Raw genomic sequence first — 14,459 nt, 5'->3', positions numbered from 1 at the left:
TAGAGCTATTCGTAGAAATTTCTGAGAATTCCTTTTACTCAATAAGCAAATGAACGAATTTACAGGTTTTATCGGAATACTAGTTACCTAAGTATTTATAAACCCAGCTTTCTAACAAATGGAATTCAAGACACAGTACAATTAAATTCAGTGTTTGTTTTGTGCTGCATATTTAAATAAATTTTATAATAAAATCTACACACACATTTATTTACAGAAGGGGTTCTTAACGGGGGCAATTTTGTCTCCCAGGGAACATTTGTCAATGTCTGGAGACATTTCTGCTTGCCACAACTGGTTTGGGGCAAGGGTGCTGCTGGCATCTAGTGGGTAGAGGCCAGGAGCAGTGCTGAACACCCTAACATACACTCAGCAGCTTCTCAAAACAATCATCTGGCTCAATTTGTTAGTAATACCAGCATTGAAGAACCCTGATTTACAGTAACAGTTTACCAATTGACAGTTCAAGCCATTAAGCAGACTCACCATCTTACAGTCAGCCAAAAAATTAGAGAAGTGGCAAAAAGAACAACAACAAAAAACACAAAAACCAAACATGAGGCTGAAAGTCACTACCTGCTACAGAGCATATATTATGTGCCAGGGACTAGACTGAGACTTTGCCTCTAAAGACAGCAAGATTACCTCTGAGGAAAGAAATCTGCCTAAGATTGCCCTGCTAGTTAATCACAGTTGGGCTGCAAGTCTCCATCTGTTTTATCTAAAGCTCATGCTTTTCCCAGTATTAAGCAACCAAAATAGATTTTATCAAGTCCAAACTTCATTGATTTTATTCATGGGACAGCCCCTAAGATCCTGACTCTGGATGTACTCCCTCTTAGAATAGCCAAATTCTAATAAGCTTGGCTATCAGGATTTTAAATTAATAGCAAAGAAAGGGGCTGCTACAAAGCTGGCACCAAGGCCAGAGGGATATATGAAAATCAGTTTTGTTTTGTTTTTTTTTTGAGACAGAGTCTCGCTCTATCACCAGGCTGGAGTGCAGTGGCACGATCCCAGCTCACTGCAACTTCCATTTTCCGATTTCAAGCAATTCTCCTGCCTCAGCCTCCCGAGTAGCTGGGACTGCAGGCACGCACCACCACACTCAGCTAATTTTTTGTACTTCTAGTAGAGATGGGGTTTCACCATGTTAGCCAGGATGGTCTCTATCTCTTCACCTCGTGATCCACCCACCTTGGCCTCCCAAAGTGCTGGGATTACAGGCATGAGCCACTGTGCCCAGCCTAATTTTTAAAGGACATGGTAAAATAAAAACCAAGACTATAAAAAGTACAAAAGTCTGGAGCCTTCATTATAGAGATACATCGCTGCATACTCTACACAGTGGTACAACAGAGAGAAGGAAGTAGAGGGAACTGAGAAAAGGAGGAGGAAGAAAAAGGGGACAAGTAAGGATGAAGAAAGAGAAGGTAAAGGGGAAGGAAGAGGTATAGAAGGATGAGAAGCAGCAGAAATGTCAGTAGAGAGTGGGGAAGCACAAATCAAGAAAGAGAGAGCAGGCAGAGTGAATAACTTAGTGAAATACTGTGGGAGAAATTTAGACAGAAAACAAGGAAATTGAGGAGAGAAGAAAAAAAGAAAAAAAAAAAAGGAAACTAATCCTAATGCAAGAGAACCTGGGACCCAGACAGAAATAAATAACGAATGAGAAGGGAGAATAAGAGGTGTTCAACAGATTCCTAGAAATGAAGGTATTGAAGCCACTCCTGTTCCAAAAAGTTGTCTCTCTTCACTGTCCAATGTCATCAGTAGCTATTAGTCTCAAGAGGCTATGACCACTGGAAGTATGACTAGTTTTAATTAAAATTTGTTGAAGTATAAACTATAAACTTGCTTTCAAAACTTTAGTATGAAAAAATAGTTAGATAACATTTAATAATGTTTTATGCTAATTACATCAAATGATAATGTTTTAGATATACTGGCTTAATAAAAATACTAAAGTTAATGTCATGTTTCTTTTTACTTTTTTAGTATGCCCACTAGAAAATTTAAAATTACCTACGTGGCTCACATTATATTTCTAATAGGCAACACTATTTTAGATTTTTAAGATTGCTGTAGGACCCATGCTGGTAACAAAGTAAAATAACAGAAATTACTGCCATTCTTAACTCCATCCCCAACTTTCAGAATCCTAGTTGGCAAGAGTTGTAGAACTGTGTATCTAGGTATCCAAACCTGGTTATAACAGTAATCATAATTGCAAACAGGACACAGACTTCTATTGTAATTGTTTTCAAAGGTTAAAACCAAGCAAGTGAGGCTAATTTGAATTGAGTGAAGATTGGTGAAATAAAACTATAAAATTTAATAAAAGGAAATTTTATTAATGAAACTAGAAGATGCATTTTGCAACCCTGGAACAATGTCAGTGTCTTAAAGATTTGACATTATCTCACTACCACGTTGAAGAAAGATGTCTGAAGATTTTCATTATGTTCACACACACATACAAAATACATAAACATATTTTTGAGAGTCCATTCTCCCGTACTTATTTAATGTATTTAAAAGCTGTTTTTTAAAAAAACAACTTTTTCATCCCTCATATAAAATCAGTTTCTCATCTCTTACATATTAGAAAAAAAAAAAAAGCCAGAATATTTTAAAACTTCCCTAAGGAAAAAATACCTATGTACTTGCTTCCACTAGCTATAGAAAAAACCTCAACCTATATTTATTGCACAATACTACATGAAAAAAAAATTTTATTACATAGTGACTATATTCTCATCCCCTTCTATTTCTATGAAATAAAAAATCCAATCCAAGCCACAGTCCAACTACTTAAAGAATATTTAGAAGGATTAAAACAATGCTGCTCAAACTTGAATGTAAACATAAATTTACTTGAGAATCTTCACTGAACTGTAGATCCTGATTTAGTAGGTCTGGGATAGGGCTAAAATAGAACACTTTCTAACAAGCTTCAAGGCAATACCTATACCAATGAACTGTGGGTCATATTTTGAGTACCAGCAGGTTAAAACATAAAATAATTCTTTCATTAAAAACAATTTGGCCGGGCGCAGTGGCTCAAGCCTGTAATCCCAGCACTTCGGGAGGCCAAGGCGGGTGGATCATGAGGTCAAGAGATAGAGACCATCCTGGTCAACATGGTGAAAACCCGTCTCTACTAAAAATACAAAAAAATTAGCTGGGCATGGTGGCACATGCCTGTAATCCCAGCTACTCAGAAGGCTGAGGCAGGAGAATTGCCTGAACCCAGGAGGCGGAGGTTGCGGTGAGCCGAGATCGCGCCATTGAACTCCAGCCTCGGTAACAAGAGCGAAACTCCGTCTTAAAAAAAAAAAAAAAAAAAAAAAAAATTTATAATTAATATACTAAAAGGTGGAGGGAACATTATTCGAAAGACCTATTCTGTTTTCTATTTTAGGGTATCACCTAAAACAGCAGGCATTTTAGTTTGCCTGAATTGTCTGTCCAGCATTACAAGGCTGAAAAACATACCAATCTATTCATCAATCTCAAGAATTCTGGGCTGGTATGAGAGATCAAGTCAATGTTTATTTGGGACCACGGTCCCCACAATTTAATTTGGGATCTAATTTAGATGAAAATAATGAATATACAACATCAGGAAAAGAGGATGTTCTAACATAGTTCTTTGGGGTTTATGGCTGTATTTATGAAATATGGCACACATATGTACTTACATATACTTACACTCAAACTTCATTTTACACATTGAAGATTTGTGGTAAACCTGCATCAAGCAGGTTAATTGATGCCATTTTTCCAAAAGCATGTGCTCAACTTTGTGCATGTCTGTCGCATTTTGGCAATTTTTACAATACTAACAATGTTTTCATTATTATTATTATCTGTAAGGGTGATCTGTGATCAGTGATCCTCAATATTACTATTATCTTTGTTTGGGGGCACCATGAACTGCACCCATGTAGGATGATGAACTTAACCTGCTCCACCAACTGGTCATTCCTGTCTCTACCTCTTTCCTTTGGCCTCCCAATTTCCCGAGACATAATACTTAGTAAAACTGGCTAAGTAATAACCCTAGAATGGCCCTTAAGTGTTCAAGTGAAAGGGAGAGTCAACCAACTCACTTTAAATGACAAGTTAGAGACTGAGCTTAGTGAAGAAGGCATGTTGAAAGTCCAGAGAGGCCTCTTGTGACAAACAAGCAGCAAAGTTGTGAATGCACAGGTAAAGTTCTTGAAGAAAATTAAAAGTACTAATCCAATGAACACATGAATAATATGAAAGCAAAACAGCCTTACTGCTGACAGAAAGTTTTAGTGGTCTAGATAGAAGATAAAACTAGCTACCAACATTCCTTTAAACTAAAGCCTAACCCAGAGCAAGCAAGGCCCTAACACTCTTAAATGTTATGAAGGCTGAGAGAGGTGAGGAAGCTGCAGAAGAAAAGTGTGAATGGTTCATGAGGTTAAAGGAAAGAACCCATCTTCATAGCATAAAATGACAATGTAAAGCAGTAGGTGCTGATGAAGAAGCTGCAGCAAGTTATCCAAGAGATCTAGCTAAGATCACTGACCAAGGTAGCTACACCAAACAACAGATTTTCAATGCAGATGAAACAATCTTCAACTGGGAGAAGATGCCATCTAGAACTTTCATAGCTAGAGAGGAGAAGTCAATGTCTGGCTTCAAAGCTTCAAAAGACATGCTGACTCATGTCTGGGGCTAATGCAGCTGGCGACTTTAGATTGAACCCAATGATCATTACCTATTCTAAAAATCCTAGAGATCTTAAGAAGTATGCTAAAGCTGCTTTGTGCTTTATAAATGGAATAAATCTCGGATGACAGCACATCTGTTCACAGTATGGTTTACTAAACATTTTAAAGCTGTTGAAAAAAAACAGTATTTACTATTGCTCAGGAAAAAAAAAATTTCTTTCAAAATATTACTGCTCATTGACAATGTACCTAGTCACCAAGAGCTCTGATAGTTACAAGGAGATTAATGTTGTTTTCATGCTTGCTAACATAACTCCATTCTGCAGCCCATGAATAGGGAACTAGGGAATAATTTTGATTTTTAAGTCTTATTTTAATGAAATACAAACACTACAGCTGCCATAGATAGTAATTCTTCTAATGGATCTGGGCAAAGTAAATTGAAAACCTTCCGGAAAGGATTCACCACCAGATGCCATTAAGAACATTCCCGATTCATGGGAGGAAATCAAAATCTCAAAACTAATAGGAATTTGGAAGAAGCCGATTCCAACACTCATGGATGACTTGAGGCATTCAAGATTGCAGTCAGTGGAGGGAGTCACTGCAGATGTGGAAGAAATAGCAAGAGAACTAGAATTAGAGGTGGATCCTGAAGGTGCAACTGAATTGCTGCAACTCATGAAAAAGCTTTAATGGATATAGAGTTCCCTCTTATGGATGCGCAAAAAAAGGAGTTTCATGAAATGAAATCTATTCCTGGTGAAGATGCTGTGAAAACTGCTGAAATGGCAACAAATAATTCAGAATATTACAGAAAATTAGTTGATATAGTAACAGTAGGGTTTGAGAGGATTGACTCCAATTTTGAAAGAAGTTCTACTGTGGTTAAAAAACTATCAAACAGCATTTCAAGCTACAGAGAAATCTTTCATGACAGGAAGAGTCAATGCAGCAAACTTCATTGCTGTCTTATTTCAACAAGTTGCTACGGTCACCACAACCTTCAGCAACCACCAATCTGATAAGGCAGCAGCCATCGACACTGATGCAAATTCCTTAGCCAACAACAACAAAAAAAAAACACACAATTTGCTGAAGGCTCAGACGACCGTATTTTTTAATTGATATTTTTAAATTAAGGTACGTGCATTTTTTAAAAATAATGCTATTGCACACTTAATGGACTACACTACAGTATAAACATAGCTTTTATATTCACTGGGAAACCAAAAAATTAGTGACTTGCTTTATTGCAACATTCACTTTATTGCAGTGGTTTAGAATCAAACCCACAATATCTCCAATATATGCCTGTACCAGGTATTATCAAGTAAAATGAGAAGGCAAAATGCATCCTTATAGTGAATAAAAGGTTGAATTGCAAGTTTCTCAGTTATTTTATTCTTTTCTGAATCTACCACATTTTCTATAACAAATATATAATTCTTTTATAACACAAATAAAAGTTTAAGATACACAGGACAAAATCAATGAGGAGCAGGAAAGAAAAGCATTAATGCTGTGTGAATACACAAGAATTTACATTTAATGACGGTCGAGAAACATCTAGTAAGTGTAGTAAGGAACAAAGAATTTTAGATAATAATAAAAATTCAAGTTACTTACCTTAGTAAAGTTATTTAGATGGCCTAGCTTTCTCATATTTGATACTCCTTGCAATTTGGCCACATTTTGGAGAATCTCTCTTAAGTTATCAGAAGGTTCTATAAGGAAAGACAAGACAGTTTAACATAATTTTATGAGTATTTTCCTGACCAAACACATAAAACATGCAGTATTAAAACTTCACAACTTTGGCTCTTGGTTTCAAGTCTTACCCTCCACCCTAAATCTACTAATTTAAGTGACTTCAAAGTCTCTCGGACTCATCCAATTACCTTCACATCTCTACTCCCTATACCTATGGTCTACCTCTGTATCATTGCCTGGAATTACTCAACCACAAAATCTTATATCTTGCTATTATTTGAATGTGTTTCCCCAAAGTTGTGTTGGAAACTTAACCGCTAATGCAAAAGTGTTGAGAGGTGGAACCTTTAAGAGGTGATTAGGTTATGAACGCTCTGCTCCCAAGAATGGATTCTTAAGGAGGGAGTGGGTTGATTATCACTAGAGTGGGTCTGTTATAAAAGCTTTAGGCTCCCTCTTGCATACCCTCCAAACCTTGCTTGTGCTTATGCTCTCACAAATATCTCTCCCCTCACCCCACCTCCAGTGCTCTCTTGACCTTCCAGCATGGGATGACAAGGCAAGAAGGCATTTATTAGATGAAGGTCCCTCGACCTCAGACTTCCCTGCCTCCAGAATTGTGAGAAATAAATCTCTATATTTTATAAATTGCCCAGTCTCAGAATCTGTTACAGCAGTATAAAATAGATAAAGAAAAATCTCAACATCACAACTTTCATTTGATAGCTGCTTGATAGCATGGCTACAATGTAGTAAAAGGGACCAAATATACTGTCTCTGTTTCAGTAAACCAAAAAATTAAGATAAAATATACATATGGTCCAGGACTTACAATGGTTAGGCTTAATTTTTCAATTTTACATGGTGCAAAAGCAATACACATTCAGTAGAAACTATACTTCAAAAACTCATAAAACCATGGTTTTTCAGTATAGTACTCAATATATTACATGAAATATTCAACATTTGATTATAACATAGGCGTTGTGTTAGATAGTTTTGCCCCACTGTAGGCTAATGTTAAGTGTTCTGAGTATGTGTAAGGTAGGCTAAGCTAAACTAAGATGTTGGTAGGTTAGGTATAGCAAATGAATTTTTGACTTAAGATATTTTCAACTTACAATGGATTTATTGGGATGTAACCCAATCAGTGAGCTGTGGAACTTTAAGCTGCTTCATGTATGTGTAACTGGAAACCCCAAATAAAAGGAAGAATTAGGAATAGAGCAATTACTTGAAGAAATGATGAATAAAGGCCACCCAGCCTGCCCAGCCTCTTACAAACATGGTTCCCATCCCTTGCCAGCTGCTGCCAGTGGTGTTTCTGCTGTTGTATTACTCTATCCTGTGCAACCAGAAGGCCATCAAAATGCCCTTGCATCAGACCCACAGGGGGAACTAGAAGTTGCTGCTGTTCATTGTCCTGTGTTGCATCTTTTAAAGGCACAGCTGCCCCAGAGCAGCACCTTCTGAACCATTCACTATTACCTGGTAGCTGTGGGACAGATGGAGGTGGCATGCAGCCAGATGGTGGACTATTTGAAGGGAGACACAAAACTGCTTCTAAGAAGTGACACAAGAACATCTTCAACTAACAAAATCATCAGACAAACTTAACCCTGAATGGCCTGATACCCATTCACCCTCAAGATGCTTTCCTGAGCACCCACTTTGGGATAAACTTGCTGCAACTGAAGAAAACAGTGTATTGTCTAGTAATTTGGAGCTTCACCTGAAAGGACCCAAATCCTCCTTATAAGAAAGAAAAAAGGCCGGGCGCGGTGGCTCAAGCCTGTAATCCCAGCACTTTGGGAGGCCGAGGCGGGTGGATCACGAGGTCAAGAGATCGAGACCATCCTGGTCAACATGGTGAAACCCCATCTCTACTAAAAATACAAAAAAAATAGCTGGGCATGGTCGTGCGTGCCTGTAATCCCAGCTACTCAGGAGGCTGAGGCAGGAGAATTGCCTGAATCCAGGAGGCGGAGGTTGCGGTGAGCCGAGATCGCGCCATTGCACTCCAGTCTGGGTAACAAGAGCGAAACTCCGTCTCAAAAAAAAAAAAAGAAAGAAAAAAGCACTTAATAAAGTCATCTTTGCCCGCCCCCCCGAAAAAAAACTGATGGATGAAAACTTTCCAAATTTGATGAAAACAATAAATCAATAAAATGCTCTACAAGACCCAATCACAAGAAGCATGAAGAAAACTAGACCTAGGCAGATTATAATCAAATTGCCCAAAACCACTGACAGAGAGAAAATCTTAAAAAGTAGACAGAATTTTTTTTAAAAAGTTACATAAAGAAAAAAAAAAAAAAAAGACAATGGCAGATTTCGTGTCCGAAACAGAAGACAGTAAAGCAACACCTTTAAAGAAATGAAAAAAAAAAAAAAAAAGCTTTAAAAATATACTTATTCTGCAAAAGCCAGGAAAATGAGACCTAGGCAGATTATAATCAAATTATAGGCTGGAGTGCAATGGCGCAATCTCGGCTCACCACAACCTCCGCCTCCTGGGTTCAGGCAATTCTCCTGCCTCAGCCTCCTAAGTAGCTGGGATTACAGGCACGCACCACCACGCCCAGCTAGTTTTTTGTATTTTTAGTAGAGACGGGGTTTCACCATGTTGACCAGGATGGTCTCGATCTCTCGACCTCGTGATCCACCCGCCTCGGCCTCCCAAAGTGCTGGGATTACAGGCTTGAGCCACCGCGCCCGGCCCCCTTGAGACTTTTGTTACCACAAACCCAAGGAACTGTTTGTTTTCAATTAATGTTTTCCTCACCAAATGAAACTGCATTGTCCTGTTTTACATTTAGCTTCTGTCTGCCTACCTTACTCCATTCTGCTACACTGGGTGCTGTCTATGACAACAAATGTGGTGTCAAAGCACTAAGTACACTACTTAGCTATTTCCAATTGCTTTGAAGTTGTTACATGCTCAAATCAATCATTTGATTTTCATGAGACGAAATATTTTTAATGTGAATAAAATTCAATCTTTTTTTTAATTTTTATTTTATTTATTTATTTATTTATTTTTGAGACGGAGTTTCACTCTTGTTACCCAGGCTGGAGTGCAATGGCGCGATCTCGGCTCACCGCAACCTCCACCTCCTGGGTTCAGGCAATTCTCCTGCCTCAGCCTCCTGAGTAGCTGGGATTACAGGCATGCGCCACCATGCCCAGCTAATTTTTTTGTATTTTTAGTAGAGACGGGGTTTCACCATGTTGACCAGGATGGTCTCGATCTCTCGACCTCGTGATCCACCTGCCTCGGCCTCCCAAAGTGTTGGGATTAAAGGCGTGAGCCACCGCGCCCGGCCTAAAATTCAATCTTAACTGATTTAGTGTGGCAGTCCCCAACCTTTTAGACAACAGGGACAGCTTCTGTGGAAGACAATTTTTCTATGGAGCAGGGGTGGGGACGGTTTTGGGATGAAACTGTTTCACCTCAAATCATCAGGCATTAGATTCTCATAAGGAAGGTGCAACCTAGATCTCTCACATGTGCAGTTCACAATAGGGTTTGTGCTTCTGTTAGTAATCTAATGCTGCTGCTGATCTGACAGGAGGTGGAGCTCCAGCAGTAATGTTCACTCCCCGCTGTTCACCGCCTGCTGTGCAGCCCAGTCCCTACCAGACCACAGACCTGTACCAGTCCAGGCTCGGGGGTTCGAGATTTCAGGTTTAGCATATGTCTTTATACTTAATGATTTGGGGAAGTTATCTTAGAAGTTGAATTATCCATCACTGAGACTGGATCTATTAAAAAGAATTACAAAGGGCCATGAATAGGTCACTGTTAGTATTTAGTAATTCTTTTTGCTATTATAAATTGTATCTGTTTGAAAAGACTGTGGAAGAAAAATTATAAGTCAATGGCATTAAGATGATTTAACTGCACAGGGGGAAATGCCAGATACGGTGATGGGGAGGAAGGCAGCAAATCACACTGTCACGTGTGTACCTATGCAACAATCTTGCATGTCCTTCACATGTACCCCAAAACCTAAAACGCAATTAAAATAAATAAAAAGGTGATTTAACTATATATATTTGAGAAGTTCATAAAAATTAAATAACAACCTTTAGATTATTTAGGACCAATGGTAGTTTGCAAAGTCAGGGTTGAGTTTCATAGAAGCTATTGTGAAACTCACCTCATGTAAATGTATAATCCAGACATTTTACTTCAATTTATCATTAGCTTGTCAGGCACCAAACAGTAAGATTTACTCAAATGACAATATAGTTACTGCTAGCTAATAGTCTAACAGGACTAATAGTTATGATGATTAGTCTGAAAAGATATATTCCTCACAAAGGTTTGGAGATTTTAAAATACTATTTTCTGGGTATAAACTGATTGCAGACCTTTTTTAAGAAACCACAATCTTCTTATGAAGCAAATACCATTTAAGCGTATTCATTCAACAAATATTAACTGAATGGCTATTATGATCAGGTACTGTTTTAGGTACTGGAAATATAGCAACAAACAAGACAACTCCATCTCTAATGCATCTAAAAGAAGTGGAAGAAAACTGACGACAACAACAAATGGCAGGCACATAATTTAGAAATTGACAGGTGTTGATACCTCAACAATGAGTCAAATGTTTACCTAATGAAGATGTTTTCTTTCTTAACCCACCAAAATGAACCAGCCATTCTCCTTCCTTCTCCTCAAAGCTTTCTCCTTTATATAATTACCAAGAACCTCCACCTCTCAGACAGTAGGTGACTTCCCAAATCAATTAAAACAGTATTATGGCCATTTTAGACACTGAACTACTCTCTAACATTCATGTGGTACAATGTTGCTCTGAGGAACTTTTTAACTTGAAATAACAGGTTAAAGTTCCCCTGATAATAAAATGAGAAATCTCCGCTTTCTTCTTTACCTGCTAGACCATGGACTGGAAAACATTTTCTGTAAAGGGCCAGTATTTTAGACTTTGCAGGCCTTAAGTCTCTGTTGCAGCTATGCAACTCTAATGTTTTATATCAGAAAGCAAGTAGAGAAAATGTATTTTTTATGTATATTAGTTCAGTATGCTATAAAACCAAGTAATGGAGACTGAACAGCTCATTAAACAACAAAAACTTATGTCTCACAGTGGTGGAAGCTGCAAGTCCAAGATCAGGGTACCAGCATGGTCAGGTCCTGGTTCCTCTTTCAAGCTGCAGACTGCCAATTTCTCACTGTCACCTCACATGGTGGGGAAATGGGGCTAGAGAGCTTCCTGGGTTCTCTTTTATAAGGATACTAATTCCATTTGTGAGGGTTCCACCCTTATGATCTAATTACCTCCCAGAGGCCCCACCTCCTAATATCAATACATTATGGGTTAGGATTTTGACATATGAATTTTTGAATGACACAAACATTCAGTCCATTGCACTGTTCCAATAAAACAAACAAGGCCCTTGAGTTGCAGTCTGTCACCCTTCATGCTAAGTAGTCAGAACTTAAGAGTAGTGAGCAAGCTGAGATTGATGTGGTTTTTACATGAGGGATAGGATCAGTCGATATGGAAATAGCAAAAAGAAATTTAAAGAGAGGTTTACCTATCTCTCTCTCTTACTATTCTCAGTGTTTCCAACTTTCCTTCTCTAAAACCGTCTACTGATAGCAATATGTGAAAAGTATAAAGTGAGAAATGAGATAATCTAAGATGATATTATCCGAAGCCTTAAAGTTTAGAAAAACATGGCTGTATGAGAAAAAGGGTAAAAACAACTGGACACAGTGGCTCACACCTGTAGTCCTATCTACTTGGGATGCTGAGGTGGGAGGACTGCTTGAGCCCAGGAGGTCAAGGCTGCAGTGAGCAGTGATCACTTGTACTCCAGCCTGGGCAACAGACAGAGCAAGATCCTGTCTCAAAAAAAAAAAAAGGAAAAATAAATGTGGGTAACTTGCTATGATAGGCAACCACTCAAATGCAAAGAAACAAAATACAAAGAACTACTAGAATTACAGTGAGTCTTTTCCTCATATTGTATAGACTGTAAATCCTACATGTATTCCTCATGAATCTCTCTGGAGGTAATGCAATAATTGCAGTCAATTCTAAATATCCAGTAATTTAGTATCTTCAATTGTAGAGCTGAACACAACTGATTTCAACCATCTTTAATTTCATCTGTCTTCTCCTGTCCTTCCATCAAGGAGCTGCCTATTCCACTTGTGACATTATAGATACTTTGTGGTATAGTTTTTAATAGATCAGTTAAAAATATAATGTATTACTCTCACATACTAGTTACTGCTTATAATAATAATAATTTTTTTTTTGAGAGTTTCACTCTTGTTGCCCAGGCTGGAGTGCAATAGCACAATCTTGGCTTATCGCAAACTGCGCCTCCCGGGTTCAAGGGATTCTCCTGCCTCAGCCTCCCAAGTAGTTGGGATTACAGGCATGCACCACGACACCCGACTAATTTTGTATTTTTAGTAGAGACAGGGTTTCTCAATGTTGGTCAGGCTGGTCTCGAACTCCTGATCTCAGGTAATCTGTCCACCTCAGCCTCCCAAAGTACTGGGGTTACAGGTATGAGCCACTGCACCTGGCCCTAGTTACTGCGTGTTAAGAAAAACAAAATGCAGCCAGGCGCGGTGGCTTAAGCCTGTAATCCCAGCACTTTGGGAGGCTGAGGCAGGTGGATTACGAGCTCAAGAGATCGAGACCATCCTGGTCAACATGGTGAAACCCCGTCTCTACTAAAAACACAAAAAATTAGCTGGGCATGGTGGCACATGCCTGTAATCCCTGCTACTCAGGAGGCTGAGGCAGAATTGCCTGAACCCAGGAGGCGGAGGTTGTGGTGAGCCGAGATCGCGCCATTGCACTCCAGCCTGGGTAACAAGAGCGAAACTCCATCTCAAAAAAAGAAAAACAAAATGCAGATTTAGAAGAAAAACCAAAATGTCACGAGATTTATTTTCTTGACTTTACACTGCCTTATATGTTTTTGAAAATGAGAATTGTAGATGAGTATAGCTGAAAAGGGATAGGGTTAACAATTTCCTCCAAGCAGGTAACACATGGCAATTCAAGGATTCTTCAAATTAGGATAGTATATACACCAAAAATATTTTCAGAAAAGTTAATTTTAGGTGGTAAAAATTACTGACTTATTTTCATGACTTGGACTGTATTTTCCAAGTTCTCTAAATGAGTATAAGAAACACGTACAAAATGAGAAGAACTGAAAAAAAAAAAAAAAAAATGAAGACTTCATGGCTGTGACTACATTAAAATAATTAATCTCTCTACATTGCTTTTATAAGTAAAAATGGAAAAAGCAGTTTAAAATAAATATAATAAATGTAAGTGTAACGTGCTTTATATGTTCTTCATTATCATCTATTGCACAGCACATACATAGTATTCACTGATGTATTATATATTAATGTCACCAAAAGTAACATGTATTCACGTTGATGTTTATTTTTCAGAGACTTCTGATGTTACATTATTTGGTAGACATTTTGAAAAATTAAAAAGTCAAAGAAAAGTTTTTTTTTTTTTTTTTTTTTTTTGAGACGGAGTTTCACTCTTGTTACCCAGGCTGGAGTGCAATGGCACGATCTCGGCTCACCGCAACCTCCGCCTCCTGGGTTCAGGCAATTCTCCTGCCTCAGCCTCCTGAGTAGCTGGGATTATAGGCACGCGCCACCATGCCCAGCTAATTTTTTGTATTTTTAGTATAGACGGGGTTTCACCATGTTGACCAGGATGGTCTCGATCTCTTGACCTCGTGATCCACCCGCCTCGGCCTCCCAAAGTGCTGGGATTACAGGCTTGAGCCACCGCGCCCGGCCGAAAAGTTTTAAAAATTATTAACACTTCTACCCTGAAGAAGCATTTTTACATATCAATGTTAAATATTTTTCTAAGTATACAGAACAATAGAAAGCAATCTTAATTAGTATAAAGTGAATTATCTGACATGAGTATCTAATCCACTGCTCATCAGACCATTAAGAAAATGAAAAGACAATCCACAAAATGGGGAAAAAACATT

The 14,459-nt window shown here is 38.4% G+C and overlaps 1 protein-coding gene across 4 annotated transcripts in view; it reads right to left on the bottom strand.

The window, feature by feature from the left end:
- Window positions 1-14,459, bottom strand: part of RICTOR (RPTOR independent companion of MTOR complex 2) — a 133,267-nt gene that overhangs the window by 76,753 nt on the left and 42,055 nt on the right. For all 4 annotated transcript variants that reach the window (XM_039469947.2, XM_074386455.1, XM_074386467.1 and 1 more), the window contains exon 3: window positions 6,339-6,436. In XM_039469947.2, the coding sequence (XP_039325881.1) occupies window positions 6,339-6,436 (98 nt within the window). The remainder of the gene's footprint in view (window positions 1-6,338; window positions 6,437-14,459) is intronic.

The sequence above is a fragment of the Saimiri boliviensis genome, chromosome 1, assembly GCF_048565385.1.
Source record: "Saimiri boliviensis isolate mSaiBol1 chromosome 1, mSaiBol1.pri, whole genome shotgun sequence".
Classification (NCBI taxonomy): Eukaryota; Metazoa; Chordata; class Mammalia; order Primates; family Cebidae; genus Saimiri; species Saimiri boliviensis.
The sequence above is the reverse complement of the archived record's forward strand: the minus strand, read 5'-3'. Positions and strand labels throughout refer to the sequence as shown.